Source organism: Mobula hypostoma, chromosome 10, assembly GCF_963921235.1.
Source record: "Mobula hypostoma chromosome 10, sMobHyp1.1, whole genome shotgun sequence".
Taxonomy (NCBI): Eukaryota; Metazoa; Chordata; class Chondrichthyes; order Myliobatiformes; family Myliobatidae; genus Mobula; species Mobula hypostoma.
Window position 1 is genome coordinate 135,018,839 of NC_086106.1, and position 22,532 is coordinate 135,041,370.

A 22,532-nucleotide genomic window follows, 5' to 3' on the forward strand; every position below is an offset into this window, starting at 1 on the left:
GTGTGTCTTTGTAACGTTTCTTCTGCCCTCCATGCAAGCGTCTTCCAGCAGAGAGTTCCCCAAAAAGGAGCTGCTTGGGTATGCGCTCGTCCGGCATGCGGATGACATGATCTGCCACCGGGACTGTGCTCTCATCAGCAGTGAGTGGACTGATGGTAGAGTTGCTCTAGAGAGAACTTCAGTGTCTGGTACTTAAAATTGCCATCTGATGCCTAATATTCTGCGAAGACAAGTCATGTGGAAATGGTTGAGTTGTCTTGCATGCTTTCGATACACAGTCCATGTTTCACAGGCATACAAGAGGGTAGCAAGTACCACGGCTCTGTAGACCTTCAGTTTTGTTGCTGTACAGATTCCTCGGTGTTCCCATACAGTGGAGCGCAGTCTACCGAAAGCAGAACTTGCCTTTGCTATTCTGCAGTTAACTTCTGTACCAATTGTCACTGCTAACTTCTGTATCAATAGTCACTGCTCGGGAGAGGGTGCTGCCAAGGTCAGTAAACTGGTCAACTGCCTGCAGTTTCTGTCCTTTGACTGTGATTTTCAGTTCTGTGTACGTGAACCTGGCGGTGCGAGACCCAAGGCACCTGTACCTTCTACCTGATGGTAGCAGTGAGAAAAGAGCATGGCCTGGTTGGTGACAATTTTTGATGACTGATGCTGCTTTTTTATGGCACCATTTCATGTAGATGTGTTCAGTGGTGGGAGGGTTTTACCCGTGATGTACTGGGCTGAATCCACCATCTTTTGTAGGATTTTCCGCTCAAAGGCATTGGCATTCCAAAACCAGGCCTTAATGCAGCAGGATAGATTAATTTAAAAATATACATTAAAAAATCAGATAGTAAATATGGAGGAATTTAGTCGAAATGATTGCATCAGAGAGTGGTTTTCAGGGAATTGCTCAGACACAAGTTGAGATGCACCATGTGTCCCAGGTGGAGGGAGTACACAGTAACCAATGGAATAACACAGGACAGCAAATTTTTTCGTAAGTGTTGCTTCCTCAGAAATTCTTTTGTTTATGATAAGACCATCAGACATAGGAGCAAAATTAGGCTATTCAGCCCATCAAGTCCTCTCCACCATTTCATCATGGCTGAGCCCGGATCTCATCCAACCCCATACACCTACCCTCTCACCAGACCCCTTGATGCCCCGACCAATCAGGAAACTATCAACTTCCACCTTAAATATACACATGGACTTGGCCTCCACCGCAGTCTGTGGCAGAATATTCCACAGATTCACCACTCTTTGGCTAAAAAAACTCCTTTTTTCTGTTCTAAAAGGTCACCCCTCAATTTTGAGGCTGTGCTGTCTAGTTCCGGATATGCCCACAATAGGAAACATCCTCTCCAAATCCACTTTATCGGACTTTCCAGGGGGACGCTCATGGAGTGAGCTGTATTTTGGCGTCGCTTTTTCTTTTATCTTTTTTACATATAATCACTCTTATTTACTTTACCTATACCTACACTAAACGATTTATACCACAAATATATCTTTGAACTTTGACTTTTACTTACTGAAAACACTTACCAAACCACGAGAAGTTAAAAACGGAAAGGGCTCCGGCGGGAACGGAAAAAAAAGATGGTGATCCTGAAGCATTGAAGGAGGCTCCACTAACTGCTGAAGCAATGAAGAAACTTCTAGACTATACAGTTAATCGAAGACTTGCCGTAATTGAAGGTGTGGTGAAGACGACTCAAGATGATCTTAAATCGTTCAGACGTGACATCGATCAACAACAAATTAGAATCATGGAACTAGACGAAGATGGCTGCAAATGGGTTCGAAAAATTGAAGCTCTTGAAAAAAAAATTAACTGCGGTAACTCAGCAGTTGGAGCGTTATAAAGCTAAGACTATTGATCTTGAAAATCGTTCTCAACGACAGAATCTGTGAATAATCGTTTTTCCTGAAGATGTTGAGACGGGAGATCCTACTAAGTACTTCTCTAAATTGTTAGCGGATGTGTTTGGTCCAGATATATTGGAGGAACCCCCACTGTTAGACCGCGCATACCATTCTTTACGTTTTAAACCGGCAAAACAGGCTAGACCAAGGCCAGTCATCGTTCAGTTTCATTATGTTCATGATAAGGAACAGGTGATTCAAGCTGCTCGGCAGAAAGGCATGATTGAGTTTCAAAGTTTTAAATTTCGAAATGTTGAGGATTACAGCCAAGAAGTACTGAAAAAACAGATGGTTTTTAAACCACAGATGTCAGAATTTTATCATCAGGGCTATAAAATAGCGTTACTGTTCCCAGCCTGTCTGAGAATTGTTCTGCTGGACAACTCTCGTCATTTGTTCAAAAGTCCGACCAAAACTCAAAGTTTTCTCGACAATTTGTCTTCCTCTGTTCAGGACCAATTAATGCACTGTTTTTTCCCCCCATCCTTGATCTGTTTTTCGTTTCCTTTCTTTTTTAAAAAAAAATTAATATTTAGTTTATAAAATTAGAACTTTATATTCTGAGGGTTTGTGCCTTGATCTTGTAGCGTAGGTATGTTTTACATTCTTAAATGGTCATACGCTTTTTTGCTAGTGATTTTGTATATCTCACTTTTAATATTTTTTTCTTTTTGAGAGTTATTTAGCTACAATTTTAATGCTTGTTTTCCTTTTTTTTTGAAATGTTATTGGAGAAGTATTATATTTTAAGATGGTGGATTGCTTCCTCCTTCTTCCTAGGATTCTCTCTTTTTTCTCACGTCACTTCCAATCATTTATATACAAAAAACTAATAATATGAACTGGCGCTTGGTCTTTTTTTTTTGAAATTGTAATCTTTTCCTTACCTTTATAGTAATTTTTTCTTCACTTTTTTGAATATGGATGGTGTTTCTTATGATAAACATGTTTCTTTTGGGTTGCCTTCTGGAAAGATGGGGTTAGACTTAGCTGTAGATTTAGCATTGGCCACTTTCTGGCTTTTTTCCGGGTTTTTGTGGGAGGAGGATGACATTTTTGTTCTTATTTTTAATTTTCTTTTTCTTTTTAAACGGGCTGACCTAAAACTACCAAAATGTCCGAAATCTCGTAACTTCCGGTTCCTCTTTGGACCTTTTTCCCTCTTCTGGAGTCATGAGTTTGTACTCTGGTTAACCCTTTACATACCTTATGCTTGAGTTCAGTACGATGGATAAGATTATTAATTTGGTTTCTTGGAATACAAATGGTTTAAACCACCCGATTAAACGGAAGAAAATTTTTAAAGTATTCCATAGGATGAATGCTCACATTATCTTTGTACAAGAAACTCATGTCCGCAAAGAGGATAATCAGCGTTTTTTTAGGTTCTGGAAGGGAGAACAGCACCACTCAATTTCACAGGCCAAAGTAAAAGGCGTTTCTATTTTTATAGAACCATCAATTTCATTTCTGCACTATGAGACGGTTTCAGCCCCGAATGGCAGATTTTTGTTGATTACTGGTTTGTTATTTAACAAAAAAGTTGTTATGCTTAATGTTTATGTCCCAAATATTGACTGTCCCGATTTTTTTAAGAACCTCTTTACATCTCTTCCTAATTTAAATGATTATATGTTGATTATGGATGGAGATTTCAACTGTTGTTTAAATCCTTTGATGGATAAATCCATGTCCAATCAAGTACTTCCGAATAAATCGGCTACTCTTATTAACTCTTTTATGACTGACTCTGGAATCTCAGAAATTTGGAGATTCTTGCATCCAAATGAGAAAGAATTCTCATTTTTTTCACATGTATATCATCACTATTCAAGAACTGATTATTTTCTTATCGATTCTCGATTAATTCCACTTGTTACTGGTTGCAAATATGATTCCATTGCTGTTCCTGATCATGTGCCATTGAAACTATCTATTAAGTCAAAGGATACATCTTCTAGTTCTAGACAATGGCAATTTAATACCACTTTGCTTCAAGTTTCGGAGTTTGTCAAGTTTATTGAGGAACAGGTTAATTTTTTCTTCACAACGAATTCTACAGAGGATATTTCCAGTGGGACACTATGGGATACTTTTAAAGCATATATTTGTGGACAAATTATTTCATATACTGCTGGATTAAAAAAGCGAACTAATAATGAAATACTTAAACTAGTTGACACGATTAAAGAAATTGACAAGAAATATTCTATAGCCCCTAATCAGAAGCTTTACAAAGAGAGAGTTGAACTTCAAATGGAGCATAATCTATTACTATCATCTTCCACTGAAAGTCAATTAACCAAAACTAAGAGTCAATTCTATATACATGGTGATAAAATTGGGAAACTATTGGTTAATCAATTGAAATCGGCCTCAGTTAAGTGACAGATTGTTAAGATTCGTAAACAAGATGGCACTTTGATGGTTGACCATGACGAGATAAATAAATCCTTTCAAGAATTTTATACCTCCTTATATCAATCAGAAATTCCTGATGACTCCACTATACTGCATGAATTCTTAAAGAAATTGAATATTCCAAAATTATCATCTAGTGAACGTTTAAAACTAGACGTACCTATTACGGTAGAGGAAATTAAAAATGCTATTCTTTTGATGAACTCAGGTAAAGCACCTGGCCCAGATGGATATACAGTAGAATTTTTTAAATTTTTCTCTACTACACTGACTCCTTGGTTATGTAGAATTTTTAGGGATGCAGTATCTATAGGTAAATTACCACAATCTTTTTATCGAGCTTCTATTTCTCTAATTCTAAAAAAGATAAGGATCCTACTGAATGTGCATCTTATAGGCCTATATCTTTGTTGAATGTGGATTCTAAGATTTTTTCTAAAATATTGGCAATGAGATTGGAGAATGTATTACCTCAAATTATTTCTGCTGATCAGACTGGATTTATTAAAAATTGTTACTCTTTTTTTAATATTAGAAGATTAATGAATATTGTTTATACTCCTTAACCCAGAATTCCAGAATGTGTCATTTCATTGAACGCTGAGAAAGCTTCTGACAGAGTTGAATGGACATATTTATTTAATACCCTTGAGAAATTTAATTTTAGTCCGATATTTATATCTTGGATTAAATTGATATATCTTACTTCTTTGTCTTCGGTATTTACTAATAATCAAAGATCTCCACTCTTTCATTTATTTCGTGGTACTAGGCAGGGTTGCCCTCTTAGTCCACCACTATTCGATATTGCCTTGGAACCGCTAGCTATTGCTATCTGTGACTCCCCTAATATATCTGGCATTACCCATGGAAATGAGACACATAAATTATCTTCCTTTCTTTTCAAATCTTTTTACTGTATATATAGGAAAAATAAGATGAGTACATCGAAGTAAGAACACTTACAATGCCTGAAAAAAACCCATCATCTTAAAGAGTGAAAACAAAATTTTGTGATAACAAAAAAAACCTACTAAGCAGAAAAGTGAGAAAAAAAAAAGAGAACCCATAGGTGTACAACCCCGGAGCCATGCGTCATTCAAAAAGCTTCTAAAAATAAACATCAAACCGCCAGCAAGAAAAGAAAATATACTAAAAAAATTTACAATTAGATCGTGGAAAAATTATATCAATTAACTCAAATGATAATAACGAGCAAATGAGCCCCATCTTTTCTCAAAATCAAATACAGGTTCAAAGTTTCGACTTCTAATTTTCTCCAAACTAAGACACAGCATCACTTGGGAGAACCATTGTGACAAAGTGGGAGCTGATGTATCCTTCCACTTCAACAAAATGGCCCTCCTAGCTATCAATGTAACAATGCAATAACAGGTTGGTCAGACACAGAAATACCATGAATATTTTGAGGAACTATTCCAAAAAGCACAGTTAATTTATCAGGTTGTAAATTAATGTTAAGTGCTTTAGAACTTGTTGAGAAAACCGACTTCCAGAACTGTTCCAATATAGAACAAGACCAAAACATACGTGTCAGTGTAGCTATCTCAGTTTTACATCTATCACAATGACTATCAACATTAGGAAAGATTTTAGAAAGTCTCTCCTTTGTCAAATGATAACGATGTACAATTTTAAATTGAATCAATGAGTGGCTAGCACAAATCGAAGAAGAGTTAACCAACTTCAATACCCGCATCCAATCCTCCATCATAAAAGTCAAATTAAGTTCCTTTTCCCAATCCTGTTTAATCTTAGTCAAAGGACGCTTATCCCATTGTAATAGTAAATTATAAATTCTTCCAATAGAACCCTTAATCAAAGGATTCATACTCATAATAGTATCTAACAGGTCAGCCTCCAATATGTAAGGGAAACTACTTAAATATTTTTGTAAAAAATGTCTAACTTGAAGGTTTTGCAGAAAGTGTGAGTATGAAAGAGAATATTTATCAATTAATTGTTCAAAGGACATCAATCTATCTCCTTTAAATAAATCCAAAGAAGAATTAATACCTTTATTTTTCCAAAGTAGAAAAATTGGATCACTCAAAGAAGGCTTAAAAAAGTAATTTCGGTAAATGAAACTACAAAGTTTAAATTTTTTTAAGATTAAAAAATTGCAGAACTGGAGCCAAATTTGTAAAGAATACTTAATCACAGGATATAGGTTTAAATTAACAACTTTCACCTAATTGCATAGGTAAAGGAGCCCCCAATAACGAGGTTAAATAAAACTGTTTTACAACCTTTAGTTCCAGGTCTACCCAAATTGGCCGATCACTCTTATCAACCCAGTGTAACCAAAAAGACATATATCGCAGTTTAACAGCCCAATAATACATTCTAAAATTAGGCAAAGCAAGACCTCCATCCTTTTTCAATTTTTGTAAATGACATTTACTAATTCTTGGTCTTTTATTATTCCAAATAAAAGATAAAATAATAGAATCAATCCGATCAAAAAACTTCCTAGTCAAAAAAACAGGAATATTTTGAAATAAATATAAAAATTTCGGTAGAATCATCATTTTAACTATATGAATACGACCAACAAGTGAAAATGTTAGTGGACTCCATCTACTAAATAAATACTTCATACAGTCTACTAAGGGAACAAAATTAGCTTTATAAAGATCCTTATATTTTTTTAGTAATTATAATACCTAAATATCTAAAAGAGTCTGAAACTTTAAAAGGAGTATTATCATATATAGAAACAGAATCATTTAAAGGAAAAAATTCACTTTTACTAAAATTAATTTTATATCCTGAAAAACCTCCGAATTCATTAAATAATTTTAGCAGGGCAGGAATGGATTCGTCAGGGTTAGATATATAAACCAATAAATCATCAGCATAAAGAGAGACCTTATGCATGGTCTCATTCACAAAGATCCCATGGATATTTTTAGCCTCACGAAGAGCAATAGCAAGGGGTTCTAATATTAAATTAAACAACAAAGGACTTAATGGACAGCCTTGCCTTGTCCCCCTGACACATAAATTATCACTATATGCAGATGATTTACTATTATATATTTCTAACCCAGGGAAATCTATTCCGGCAGTATTAACTCTACTTGCTCAGTTTAGTAGCTTTTCTGGTTATAAATTGAATCTAGGTAAGAGTGAACTTTTTCCATTAAATATTCAAGTTCCCATTTACAGATGTTCTCCATTCAGAGTGATTATTGACTATTCTACTTACTTGGGAGTTAAAATTACTAAGAGACATAGGGATTTATTCAAGTTCAACCTTTTACCATTAATTAGTCAGGTTAAACAACTGATTACTAAGTGGTCCCCACTGTCTCTATCACTGATTGGCCGAATTAATGCTATTAAAATGATTATTTTACCTAAATTCTTATATTTATTTCAAATGATACCAATTTTTATTCCTAAATCCTTTTTTGATACTATTGATTCTAAAGTTTCCTCTTATATATGGCAGAACAAAAATCCCAGATTAAGTTAGAAATATTTACAGAAGTCCAAAAAAGATAATGGTTTAGCGCTGCCTAATCTAAGAGTCTATTATTGGGCAATTAATATTCAATATTTAATATTTTGGACACAAGATTGGAATATAATTCCAAGCCCACACTGGGTAAACCTTGAAGGCTACTTTGTATAAGGGTTCTCTTTGGCTTTCCATTTTAGGAACTTCATTTCCTTTTGTACTATCTAAATTGAATAAACAAATGGTTAATCCAATAATTAAACATACATTACGAATATGGTTTCAATTTCGTAAATCTTTTGGCTTGAACAAATTTATATTATCAAGCCCTATTATATCTAGTTTTGTTTTTCAACCTTCAGTTATGGACCAAGCCTTTTTGATATAGAAAATGAAAGGTATAACATGTTTTCGTGACTTATTTCTAGATAACTGTTTCACGTCTTTTGAACGGTTATCTAACACAGGGGTCCCCAACCTTTTTTGCACTGCGTACCAGTTTAATATTGACAATATTCTTGTGGATCGGCCAACTGGGGGCAGGGGGGTAGGGTTGCCAACGCACAAGAGTAGCAGTCAAATATGTTGAGCTCACCCCGAGAAAGACTACAATTACTATGAAGCCTTGCGCGGGCACCAGTGCGCATGCTTGAGTTGTGCGTGCATGATTTTTTTCTACAGATCGTTTTTGGCAATTCCGTATTCTGTTCGGGGGGCGGGAGGGTTGTTAATCACGACCGGAATAGGTGATAAGTGGCTAATACACTCAATTTCGTTTATAAAAGGGTTTATCTAACGAATTTAATATTAAACACACAGCGCATATTTTCCTCACATGAATATAGTGATGTCAATTATAAGTCACTTATAAGTCAATAGCATCATAACATTTTAAGTAACGTTTGGATATTAAACACACAGCACATATTTTTCCCGTATGAACATATAAAATCATTGCAACACACCAATATCGTGAATCAGTGGGAGCACCGGGCTTGTTTCCCTGCAACACGACAGTCCCATCGAGGGGTGATGGGAGACAAGGATACTCCAAGGGAGTTCCTTATGTCCAGTCTATTCTGCAATTTAGTTTTTGTTACATTCATTGCAGAAAACCCCACTTTGCAGAGATATGTTGGAAATAGAAGCAACGTTTTCAGTGCTTTTGTGGCTATCTCAGGATATTTAGCCTTGACTTTGATCCAGAATGCCGGCAGAGATGTTATGTCAAACATACTTTTGAGCCCGCCGTCATCTGCAAGCTTGAGGAGTTGATCTCCTTCCCGCGCTGACATGGATGACGCGTGTGTAATGACCTCGTGTGCGTGACAGGGAATGAGGAAAGGTGCAGCTGACTCGTATCATTTCCTTGCGGCCCGGTACTGGTCACAGGCCTGGTTGTTGGGGACCGCTGCTCTAAGAAATTTGATTTGCCTAGATCCCATTTTTTTTAAGATATTTACAAATAAGAAATTTTTTAAATACCATGTTGCCTACCTTCCCGACTTCATACCCTACTGATATCATCGATAAAATTTTAGGTTTAAATCGTCTTCAGAAGGGATTAATTGCATCTATCTATGATATAATTATGAAATTACAGACAGGTATATCTGATAAAATTAAAAATGAATGGGAAAGGGAACTTCAACTTTGCCTACCGATAGAGAAATGGGATAAAATTTTTCAATTAGTCAGTACTTCTTTTAAATGTGCTAAACATACATTAATACAAATTAAAGTAGTGCATAGGGCCCATATGTCTAAAGATAAATTAGCCCATTTTTATTCCCATATAAACCCTATTTGTGACAGATGTCACTCTGAGGTGGCTTCTTTAACTCATATGTTTTGGTCCTGTCCTCTTTTAGAAAAATATTGGAAAGATATTTTTGATATTATCTCAACAGTTCTGTGTTTTGATTTACAACCCCATCCTATTACAGCAATTTTTGGATTGCCAATGGTAGAACATAGATTTTTATCTTCTTCAGCCTGTTGGATGATTGCATTTGTTACTTTAATGGCCAGAAGGTCCATTTTATTGAACTGGAAGGAGACCAATCCTCCTACTACATTCCAATGGTTTTCCCAAACTATATTATGTTTAAATTAAGAAAAAATTAGAAGTGATATTTTTGATCCTTCAGTTAAATTTGAAGAGACTTGGAAACCATTTATTCAACGTTTTTATATGATGTAATTTGACCTTTCCAAATCCTTCTTATTAACTTATTCAGCCATTCCGAATTTATATTGATATGTGGAACTAGGGGGCCGTGCATCAATCCGGATTTGATGGGGACAGCCGTGAGAAGCACAGAGGAACATCTGGTGAAACTTCTGAAATGCCTGCTTCGCTGCCGCTGCTATTGTGCGATCAAGAATCTCTGGAGGCGGAGGCCCCAAATCCTCGGCTTTGCGTATCGCCTGTTGCCGGGGCTGGGATCGAAATGCTCGGCAGAGATGATGTTCAGTGCATTGGTGTCGGGGAGCTGGTCGGAGGCTCGGGGTTTTTGGACGGACTCGGACTGTGGGCGGGTGCTTCCAGGATGCTGCATCGGCAAGTTGGTGGCGCTGGGAAGTTTACCGTCTGCGTGAGATGATGGAACTTTCGAGTGACTCTGAGACTTTTACCGTGCCATGGTCTGTTCTTATCAAATTACGGTATTGCTTTGCACTGTTGTAACTATATGTTATAATTATGTGGTTTTTGTTAGTTTTTAAGTTGGTTTGTCATGTGTTTTCGTGATATTCTGGAAAAACATTTTTATCATTTCTTAATGCATGCATTACTAAAGGACAATAAAAGGGGACTGCGTGTCCTCATAATCATAATAAAAATATATGAATAGAGGAGCAGAGTTGACGACATTATTGAACGTGTTCGATTTAAGATAATGGTCTAGCCTTGTTTTGTTCCGTTTGCTTGTTTGGGTTTGGTATTTAGTTCTTTTCTTTTGTTTCTTTTTGGGGTTTTTCTTTGTATTTTTTCTTTTTTATTTCTTTTTTCTCTATGATTAATTACATCATGAGTTTGGAAGTCTATTATACCTGTGTTATCTGAAATCTTTTCTGTACATGCTCATTAACAATAAGATTATTCCAATCTCTCTGTATCAACATTGTTATTTTGTTTATAACTTTGGAAAATTAATAAAAAGATTTACAAAGAACAAATCCACTTTATCTAGTCTTTCGATAGGTTTCAATTAGATGTGGAATTAAAATGTGTGGCCACTGGGAGATCCTGCTTTCTCTGGCGGACAGAGCGTAGATGTTCAGCAAAGCGGTCTCCCAGTCTGCGTCGGGTCTCGCCAATATATAAAAGGCCACATCGGGAGCACCGGACCCAATATATAAAAGGCCACAATCCTGGCGGTGCTCCTGATGTGGCCTTTTATATATTGGCGAGACCCGACGCAGACTGGGAGACCGCTTTGCTGAACATCTACGCTCTGTCCACCAGAGAAAGCAGGATCTCCCTGTGGCCACACATTTTAATTCCACATCCCATTCCCATTCTGACATGTCTATCCACGGCCTCCTCTACTGTAAAGATGAAGCCACACTCAGGTTGGAGGAACAACACCTTATATTCCGTCTGGGTAGCATCCAACCTGATGGCATGAACATCGACTTCTCTAACTTCCGCTAAGGCCCCACCTCCCCCTCGTACCCCATCTGTTACTTATTTTTATGCACACATTCTTTCTCTCACTCTCCTTTTTCTCCCTCTGTCCCTCTGAATATACCTCTTGCCCATCCTCTGGGTCCCCGCCCCCCCCATCTTTCTTCCCGGACCTCCTGTCCCATGATCCTCTCGTATCCCCTTTTGCCAATCACCTGTCCAGCTCTTGGCTCTATCCCTCCCCCTCCTGTCTTCTCCTATCATTTTGGATCTCGCCCTCCCCCTCCAACTTTCAAATCCCTTACTCACTCTTCCTTCAGTTAGTCCTGATGAAGGGTCTCGGCCTGAAACGTCGACTGCACCTCTTCCTACAGATGCTGCCTGGCCTGCTGTGTTCACCAGCAACTTTGATGTGTGTAGCATACAGAGTAGAGCAGTGGGCTAAGCACAAACCCCTGAGGTGCACCAGTGTTGATCGTCAGCAAGGAGGAGATGTTATCACCAATCCGCAGAGATTGTGGTCTTCCGGTTAGGAAGTCGAGGATCCAATTGCAGAGAGAGGTACACAGCCCAGGTTCTGCAACTTCTCAATCAGGATTGTGGGAATGATGGTACAAAATGCTGAGTTGTAGTAGATGAACAGCATCCTGACATAGGTGTTTGTGTTGTCCAGGTGGTCTAAAGCCATGTGAAGAATCATTGAGATTGCATCTGTCATTGACCTATTGTGGCGAAAGGCAAACTGCAATGGGTTCAGGTCCTTACTGAGGCAGATGTTCAGTCTAGGCATGATCAACCTCTTATACCCAGTTGCCCTTATACCATTTCTCCATGACCGCAATGTCCTGGTGAAACCTTTCAGCATGCTTGTCACTGACACCGCCAAGATTGCAGTAAAAAGTCTAAATAGCAATGCAGAAAGTAAACCTTTAGTGACATGTTGCACTTCATGGTTTTTTATGCTTGAAGCATGTTGTCAACCAGCTGCACGTAGTTTGGTGCTCTGTAGTTGCCGAAAAAATTTTCAACAACATCCTTGAATGCCTTCCATGTGATTTTTTCCAGTCCCACTGGAAGTTCTTTGAGTTGCCTTTCATTGATGACCCGTTTGATTTGTGGATCAACAAACATGCCTTCCTTAATCTTGGCATCAGCTTTTCTGGAAAACATGTGACTCAAATATCTAAATCCTGAACAGAATTTTTTGTGCCTGCTAACAGCAGATTGTTAGTCCTTCAGTCTTGAACTCAGTAATTCTGGTTTTGTCTTTGACAAACCCATCTCTGAACAGTCATTTAGTTCACATTGAGTTATCAGATAAGACCCACTCGACATAAAGGGTTCAAAGTCTGTACTGGTATCAGTGTTGTTTTCCATTCCTGGCTTGTGCATCATGGCACCTTTGTCTGCCTCCGCTAGACTCCACGTCTCTGGTGGCTTCGGTATCATCATGTGGCACAGGTCTCATGGCTGAAGCGAGATTGGGGTAGTCAATGGATTTCTTGTTTTTAGTAGAGGAACCACACACTGGTCAGACAGAAGTAGCGGTCTGTCACATGATCCTTCTGTTCTCGCCGTATCGGGACAGTGAACAGCACTGACTTCCAAGTGCCTCTGACCTAAGCTCTCAGATTGACAGTGCATCTTGCGTAACAACTATGAGGAGCCCAGGCTTTATCTTGGTCATCAATTTTACACCCAAAGTAAAGATCATAGGCTTTTTTAATAAGCGGCGTCATGTTCTGTCTTTGCGATTTAAGCATACATTGTGCGCGTTTTAATTGACTTGAAATATGAATTGAAAAAACAAATACAGTATAGGCAATTTCAAAAAAATGATGGTGATGGGGCAGCCCAAAATCCACAAGATACACCCAAAAGTATTCAGGAAGCAAAATCTTTGTTGTCCAGTAATTTCTCTTCATATGGATTGCATTTTAACTATTATTAAATAACAGGTCTGGTTCTTAATGACATTCATACAAACACAGGATTTATTTTAGTTTTAGGTTACTTTATTAACTGATTTTAAATTTACTAGCTAGAGGTGGGATTTAAATGTTAGACTGGATTACTAGGAACACCTGAGATGTTGAAGGAACTCAATGGTCAAACAGTATCACAGTTGAAGTCAGAAGTTTACATACACCTTAGCCAAATACATTTAAACTCAGTTTTTCACAATTCCTGACATTTAATCCCAGAAAACATTCCCTGTCTTAGGTCAGTTAGGATCACAACTTTATTTTAAGAATGGGAAATGTCAGAATAATGGTAGAGAGAATGACTTATTTCAGCTTTTATTTCCTTCATCATATTCCCAGAGGGTTAGAAGTTTACATACACTTTGTTAGTTTTTGGTAGCATTGCCTTTAAATTGTTTAACTTGGGTCAAACATTTTGGATAGTCTTCCACAAGCTTCTCACAATAAGTTGAGAGCAGAGTCCATTGCCAAGAAGGCCCACCAGCGCCTTTATTTCCTGAGAAAGTTAAAGAAATTTGGCCTGTCCCCTAAAACCCTCACTAATTTTTATAGATGCACCATAGAAAGCATTCTTCTAGGGTGCATCACAACCTGGTATGGAAGTTGTCCTGTCCAAGACCGGAAGAAGCTGCAGAAGATTGTGAACACAGCCCAGCACATCACACAAACTAATCTTCCGTCCTTGGACTCACTTTACACCGCACGCTGTCAGAGCAGTGCTGCCAGGATAATCAAGGACATGACCTACCCAGACAACACACTTTTCGTCCCTCTTCCCTCCGGGAGAAGGCTCAGGAGCTTGAAGACTCATTCGGCCAGATTTGGGAACAGCTTCTTTCCAACTGTGATAAGACTGCTGAATGGATCCTGACCCGGATCTGGGCCATACCCTCCAAATATCCGGACCTGTCTCTCGGTTTTTTTTTGCACTACCTTACTTTCCCTTTTCTATTTTCTATTTATGATTTATAATTTAAATTTTTATTATATTTACTATCGATTTGTACTCCAGGGAGCACAAAATGCAGAATCAAATATCACTGTAATGATTGTACGCTCTAGTATCAATTGTTTGGCAACAATAAAGTAATTTTGTTCTATTCCTCCAGACAGATCTGGTGTAACTGAATCAGGTTTGCAGTCCTCCTTGTTCACACACACTTTTTCAGTTCTGCGCACAAATTTTCTATCTGATTGAGGTCAGGGCTTTGTGATGGCCACTCCAATACCTTGACTTTGTTGTCCTTAAGCAATTTTGCCACAATTTTGGAGGTATACTTGGGGTCATTGTCCATTTGGGAGACCCATTTGCTACCCAGCTTTAACTTCCTGACTGATGTCTTGAGATGTTGCTTCAATATATCCACATAATTTTCCTTCCTCATGATGCCATCTATTTGGTGAAGTGCACCAGTCCCTCCTGCAGCAAAGCACCCCCACAGCATGATGTTGCCACGCCCATGCATCACGGTTGGGATGGTGTTCTTCGGCTTGCAAGCCTCACACTTTTTCCTCCAAACATAACGAAGGTCATTATGGCCAAACAGTTCAATTTTTGTTTCATCGGACCAGAGGACATTTCTCCAAAAAGTAAGATCTTTGTCCCCATGTGCACTTGCAAACTGTAGTCTGGCTTTTTTATGGTAGTTTTGGAGCAGTGGCTTCTTCCTTGCTGAGCAGCCTTTCAGGTTATGTCAATATAGGACTCATTTTACTGTGGATATAGATATTTGTCTACCTATTTCCTCCAGCATCTTCACAAGGTCCTTTGCTGTTGTTCTGGGATTGATTTGCACTTTTTGCACCAAAGTACGTTTATCTCTAGGAGACAGAATGCGTCTCTTTCCTGAGCGGTATGACGGCTGCATGGTCCCATGGCGTTCATACCTGCGTACTATTATTTGTACAGATGAACAAGGTACCTTCAGGCGTTTGGGAATTGCTCCCAAGGATGAACCAGACTTGTGAAGGTCCACAATTTTTTTTCCTGAGGTCTTGGCTGATTTCTTTTGATTTTGTTTGTAAACTTCTGACCCACTGGAATTGTGACATAGTCAATTAAAAGTGAAATAATCTGTCTGTAAACAATTGTTGGAAAAATTACTCGTGTCATGCACAAAGTAGATGTCCTCAACGTCTTGCCAAAACTATAGTTTGCTAATATGAACTCTGTGGAGTGGTTAAACAATGAGTTTTAATGACTTCAACCTCAGTGTATGTAAACTTCCGACTTCAACTGTATGTAGGAAAATGGATGTTTCAACTTGGCTCAAGATCCTTCATCTGAACTGAAAGAAGGAATTGGGGAGCGAGGAGGTGGCTAACATAAGAATGGAGAAAGGAGCAAGAGTAAGAGCTTTCACCAGCTGATCGGTACAGCTGTGAGTGGGACAGGCACCACTATTCTCCACTTCTGTCTCTTTCCATCACCTGTGGTCTTCAACTTCTCAAGATCCCCAGTCTACAGGTTTTCCCTACATTTGACGCCATTTTTGCATCTCCAACGTTGTAGCTTACAATGGCCCCTCTGTATTCAGCAAGATGTAAAAGGAGTTTGCCTGCATTATTTAGGACTATCTCAGTAATTTTCCTTACCTTCATCTTGCCCTTGAATCAATTTCTGTGTAGTTTTCAGTAGATTTGATCTCATTCTAGTTAGCTGATCCAACAGGTTCCAGCGAGAAATGTCATAGGCATTCCTATAACTCTGAGGTTTAACTTCCTGTGTTTGAAGACAAGGCCACTTTTAAGTGAATTTCTTGCGAAGATTTTCCGAAAAAACATTTATCAAAATACTTCATAGGTCAACAAACCTTCTGCTCCAGCACAAGAAGCTAATTTTATTTCCATGGACATTACCAGATGGAAGCATCATTTACCTTGTTTAGGATTGCTATCTGAAAGCCACCAAATTCCTTCATGCTCATCTCCAAAGGTCGGAGAGGTGCTTCCCCTGTGATTCCTTGCAGAAGTTGCTTAAAATCTTTGCGATAAGCCAGAGACAGTATACTAGATTGGTTCTTAACCTTGATTCCCAGCTGCTGAGGAGTCTTTTTCCCAACAGATGCAACGATACGATCTGACTCGATTTTGGCCTGAAACACACATCAACTCTTATCATGGCAAACAAATATTTCAAATCTGAAAATGCTAGACCATACTTATACATCGTTCAGATCACGGGTTCCCAGCCTTTATGCCATGGACCAATACCAAGGCCAAAGGTCCAACTGCTGGTGAATCAGAATTGTGACAAAAACTACACCAAGACAAAAAGAACACTCCAAACAACTCACCAAAAGCTAATTGAAAAACACAAGTCAGGAGATGGATACAAGAAAATTTCCAAGTCACTGAATATCCCTTGCAGTACAGTTAAGCCAATAATCAAGAAATAGGAAGAATATAGCACAGCTGGAAATCTGTCTAGAGCAGGCCGTACTCAAAACTGTGACCATGCAAGAAGGGGACTAGTAAGGGAGGCCACCAAGAGACCTATGAAAGCTCTGGAGGAGTTACAAGCTTCAGTGGCTGAGATGGGAGAGTGGCAAAGAGAAAGCCACTGTTGAAAAAACTTACATGAAATCTCGGTTAGTTTTCCAGATGCATGTGGGAACTTTGAAGTCAGAGCTGGAAGGTGGTTCTCTGGTCTGATGAAACCAAAATTGAGTTTTTTGGCCATCAGACTAAATGCTATGTTTGGCATAAGCCAAGCATCATACACCACCTCAACTGTGGCATCATGCTGTGGGGATGCTTCTGGAAGTCTTGAGAAGGTAAAGGGCAAAATGAATGCAGCAAAATACAGGGAAATCCTGGAGGAAAACAGGATGCAATCTTCAAGAGAGCTGGGACTTGGGAGAAGAATTGTTTTCCAGCAAGACAATGACCCCCAAGCATAAAGCCAAAGCTACACAAGAATGGCTTAAAAACAACATGATTAAAGGCCTGGAGTGGACAAGTCAGAGTCCAGACCTCAATCCAATTGACAATTTGAGGCAGGCCTGGAAAAAGGCTGTTAATTCAGGATCAACATGCAATCTGACAGAGCTTGAGCAATTTTGTAAATGTAACGCCTTGGGAAAGGTTTCACTGCTAATGTAATGGTTTCTCTGCAGCAGTGTTTGGGTTATGACTAGAGATAACAGGGGCTTTAGAATGTGCGGCGTCCAATAGGGGGAGAGGTTTTCTTTCTTCTGTGCCTGAGAGTGGGGGATTTGCAGGCTTTTATTCGGTGGAGACCAGAACAGACAGGTCGTAGACTGCAGGACTGAGTGAACGTGGAATGGGGTTGGGAGTCAACGACACCTGGGGGAAATTGATGGAGAACGAACTGCTAGGAAAGTCGTGAGCTCCAACGTGCGCATTAGACAGTTTTATTAAAATGGGCCCTTTTCCTTTTGTTTTCTTTACTAACTCTCTAGTCAAATTAAGAATTATAAAGCTATATCATTTAATTGCATATGGTGTACTGTTTGTTATTTCATAGAGCATATTACAGTACAGCATAGTACAGGCCCTTTGGCCCACAATGTTGTGCCGACCCTCAAACCCTGCCTCCCATATAACCCCACACCTCAAATTCCTCCATATACCTGTCCAGCAGTCTCTTAAATTTCACTAGTGTATCTGCCTCCACCACTGACTCAGGCAGTGCATTCCACGCACCAACCACTCTATGAGTAAAAAACATTCCTCTAATATCCTCCTTGAACTTCCCACTTCTTACCTTAAAGCCATGTCCTCTTGTATTGAGCAGTAGTGCCCTGGGGAACAGGCACTGGCTGTCCACACTATCTATTCCTCTTAATATCTTGTATACCTCTATCATGTCTCCACTCATCCTCCTTCTCTCCAGAGAGTAAAGCCCTAGCTCCCTTAATCTCTGATCATAATCCATACTGTCTAAACCAGGCAGCATCCTGGTAAATCTACTCTGTACCCTTTCCAATGCTTCCACATCCTTCCTATAGTGAGGTGACCAGAACTGGACACAGTACTCCAAGTTCCGCCTAACCAGAGTTTTATAGAGCTGCATCATTACCCCGTGACTCTTAAACTCTATTCCTCGACTTATGAAAGCTAACACTCTATCAGCTTTCTTAACTACCCTATCTACCTGTGAGGCAACTTTCAGGGATCTGTGGATATGTACTCCCAGTGTCCTGCCATTTACCTTGTACTCTGCCTTGGAGTCTATCCTTCCAAAGTGTACCACCTCACACTTCTCCGGGTTGAACTCCATCTGCCACTTCTCAGCCCACTTCTGCATCTTATCAATGTCTCTCTGCAACCTTCGACAATCCTCTACACTATCCACAACACCACCAACCTTTGTGTCGTCTGCAAACTTGCCAACCCACCCTTCTACCCCCACATCCAGGTCGTTAATAAAAATCACAAAAAGTAGAGGTCCCAGAACAGATACTTGTGGGACACCACTAGTCACAACCCTCCAATCCGAATCTACTCCCTCCACTACGACCCTCTGCTTTCTGCAGGCAAGCCAATTCTGAATCCATCTGGCCAAACTTCCATGGATCCCATGCCTTCTGACTTTCTGAATAAGCCTACCGTGTGGAACTTGTCAAATGCCTTACTAAAATCCATATAGATCACATCCATTGCACTACCCTCATCTATATGCCTGGTCACCTCCTCAAAGAACTCTATCAGGCTTGTTAGACACGATCTGCCCTTCACAGAACCATGCTGACTGTCCCTGATCAGACCATGATTCTCTAAATGCCCACAGATCCTATCTCAAAGAATCTTTTCCAACAGCTTTCCCACCACAGACGTAAGGATCACTGGTCTATAATTACCCGGACTATCTCTACTATCCTTTTTAAACAAGGGGACAACATTCACCTCCCTCCAATCCTCTGGTACCATTCCTGTGGACAACGAGGACATAAAGATCCTAGCCAGAGGATCAGCAATCTCTTCCCTCACCTCGTGGAGCAGCCTGGGGAATATTCCATGGTACCGATTTGTAACAGGGGAAAACATTATGCAACATCCACACAAACGAGATTTCACAAGTTTGGCGGGCTGGAGAGTGTCTTTCCCTAGACTAACATAGCCCACTGAACCTGGAGGTTACATAAAGAATGGGAAAAATTGCAGTGTCCAGATGTCCAAAGCCTATCCACACAGACTCAAGGCTCTAACTGCTGCCAAAGGTGCATCTACTAAATACTGATTTGAAGTGGGTGAGTAAGTATACAATTATTTTGTGTTTAATAATTGTAATAAATTTAGACCAACTTATAGAAATTTGTTTTCACTTTGACATGAATCTTTTCTGTTGATCAGTGTCAAAAAGCCAAATTAAATCCACTGTGATTCAATGTTGTAAAATAATAAAACATGAAAACTTCCAAAGAGGGGTGAACACTTTTTATAGGCACTGCATATAGTCACTGGGGTGATGGTTTAGAATTGCTATCTGCAAGCCAGCAAATTCCTTCCTGCCCATCTCCAAAGCAGTATTCAAAAACAGTATTCCGATCTGTTACCAGACTTGTATCCTTCCAGTATTATACAGTTCATGTTGTACCATGCTGTTTTCCCCATCACTGCCTCCACCAACACCTTGCTACCCTTCCCTCCTCTGCAGTCATTTCCTGCACAGAAATAACCATTATCATTCCGTGCCTTACGGAGTCATGTTTTGCAATGCCCTGCAGGCAGCCTGTCCTATACCAAATACTGAGAGGAAGCATTTACCTGCTGGCTAAGTTTCTTGAGGTAAGAAATTACACTGTAACTCAGTCCACAATCCAGGCTGCTATCGCTGATTAAGTTGGGAACCCCCATCATCCGCAGTGCCTTCTTCAGTGGCTGCAACCATAAACAAATATCAGACATCAGAAGACAGGACAACAACTTAAATATATCAACTATGTTATATTGTTAATTATCACAAAATAAAGTTTTTGAATTCCTTGGGTACTTAGGACAATTGTGCAAGACAGTGACTTTGCAGAGGCAGGAGGCTGCAGTGAAAGGTTGTGGTAGCATACCCCATTTACTAGTGGATTTCTATGGCCAGTTGCAGTCAATAAGGAGATGATTACATTTGAACATATTTTAACCCTCATCTGCCTATATTTTCAAATAGTTATACTGTGTACACTCTGATATTGAGTATAGAAACCACACTGCAGCTGCACTGGGAGCAATGTGTGCAATTCTGGTCACCACATTACAGAAGAATGGGAAGGATACAGAAGATGCTGTCTGGAATAGAGGGCATGAGGTATATGGAGAAACTGGACGGAACTGTCGGATTGTTTCCTCTGGATCATTGGAGGCTGAGGGAAGATCGGATAGAAGTTTGTAAAATTATGAGAGGCAGAGATAGGATAGACAGATAGGGAAAAAATGTCAAATATTAAACACGAGTTCAAGTTCAAAGTAAATTGATTATCAAAGTACATGTATATCATCATATACAACCCTGAGATTCACTTTCTTGCAGGCATGTTCAATAAATCCAATAAACATAATAGAATCAACGAAAACCTGCACCAACTGGGCTTTTAACCAATGTGTAAAAGACAAACTGCGCAACTAAAAAAAGAAAAAAGAAATAGTAATAATAAGTATACAAGCAATAAATATCGAGAACATGAGATGACAGATCCTTGAAAGTCAGTCCATAGATTGTGGAAACACTTCAATGATGGGGCAAGTGAAGTTATCCCCCCTGGTGCAAGAGCCTGATGATTGAGGGGTAACAACTGTTCCTGAACCTGGTGGTGTGAATCCTGTACCTCCTTCCTGATGGCAGCAAAGACCTTGGCCTGGGTGGTTGTGGTCCATGATGCTGGATGCTGCTTTTCTGTGACAACGGTCCATGCATATGTGCTCAGTGGTGGGGAGAGTTTTACCTGTGATAGACTGGGCAGTATCCACTACTTTTTGTAGGATTTCCTCTCAAAGACATTGGTATTTTCATAACAGGCTCGGCCACACATCTAGAAGCTTGTCCAAGTTTCAAATGCCATGCCAAATGTTGACAAACCTCTAGGGAAGTAGAGGTGCTGCCATACTTTCTTTGTAATTGCACTTATGGACAGGTCCTCTGAAATGAAAACACTGAGGAATTTAAAGTTGCTGACCATCTCCACATCTGATGCCCCAATTAGGACTGGCTCATGGACCTCCAGCTTCCTCCTCCTGAAGTCAAATCAGCTCCTTGGTCTTGCTGACATTGAGTAAGAGGTTGTCACTGCACCACTCAACCAGATCTTCAATCTGCCTCCTATATGCTGATTCCTCACCACCTTTGATTCAGCCTACAACAGTGGTATCATCACCAAACTTAAAGATGGCAGTGAAGTTGTGTTTAGCCACACAGTAATAAAGTTAAAGTGGATAGAGCAGGGGGATAAGCACACAGCCTCGTGGTGCACCTGTGTTGATGGGAGATTGTGGAGACATTGTTGCTAATCTGAACTGACTGGGGTCTTTAAGTGAGAAACTTAAGGATCCAATTGCACAAAGGTTATTGCATCTTAAATCAGTTTAGCAGTTGTACCATGAATGGTCAAGCCTTGAGGAGCGATGTGGAACAGAGGATCCTAGGGGTACAAGAGAAAAATTCACTCTAAACACAAGTAGACAGGATGGTAAAGCAGGTGTTTGGCACGCTGACCTTCAGCAGCCTGGCAGTGAGTTAAGGACTGTGGATGTTATGTTGCAACATCTTTGGTGAGACTGCATTTAAGAGTATTGTGTTCAGTTTTGGCTACACTATTACGTTAAAGATATTACACTGGAAGGAGTGCAAAGAAGATTTAAGAGGATGCTGCCAGGACTCGAGGACCCAGCTTATGCGAAAGAAGTTGTGCAGTCTAGGACTTTAATCTTTGGAACGTAGGAGATTGAGTGGTGATCTTATAGAGGTGTATATGATCATGAGAGATAGGGATAGTGTCTAGATAAAGATCTATCACACAGATAAAGCTGGAGGACACAGGTCTGTCACACAGATGAAGCAAGATGTCACAAGTTTATCACACAGATAAACCTAGAGGTCACAGATTTAAGTTGAGAGGACACAGGTCCATCACAT

General features: G+C 39.5%; 1 protein-coding gene across 4 annotated transcripts in view; it reads right to left on the reverse strand.

Moving 5' to 3' along the window:
• ints6l (integrator complex subunit 6 like) overlaps positions 1–22,532 on the reverse strand; it is a 222,322-nt gene that overhangs the window by 82,838 nt on the left and 116,952 nt on the right. For 3 of the 4 annotated variants that reach the window (XM_063061194.1, XM_063061196.1, XM_063061193.1), the window contains 3 exons: positions 20,180–20,293; positions 16,327–16,542; positions 16,043–16,169 (listed from right to left, as the gene is read on the reverse strand). In XM_063061194.1, coding sequence (XP_062917264.1) covers positions 16,043–16,169; positions 16,327–16,542; positions 20,180–20,293 — 457 coding nt within the window. Of the gene's footprint in view, positions 1–16,042; positions 16,170–16,326; positions 16,543–20,179; positions 20,294–22,532 lie in introns of those variants that run through there. The other variant, XR_010019559.1, reaches the window with a different exon arrangement.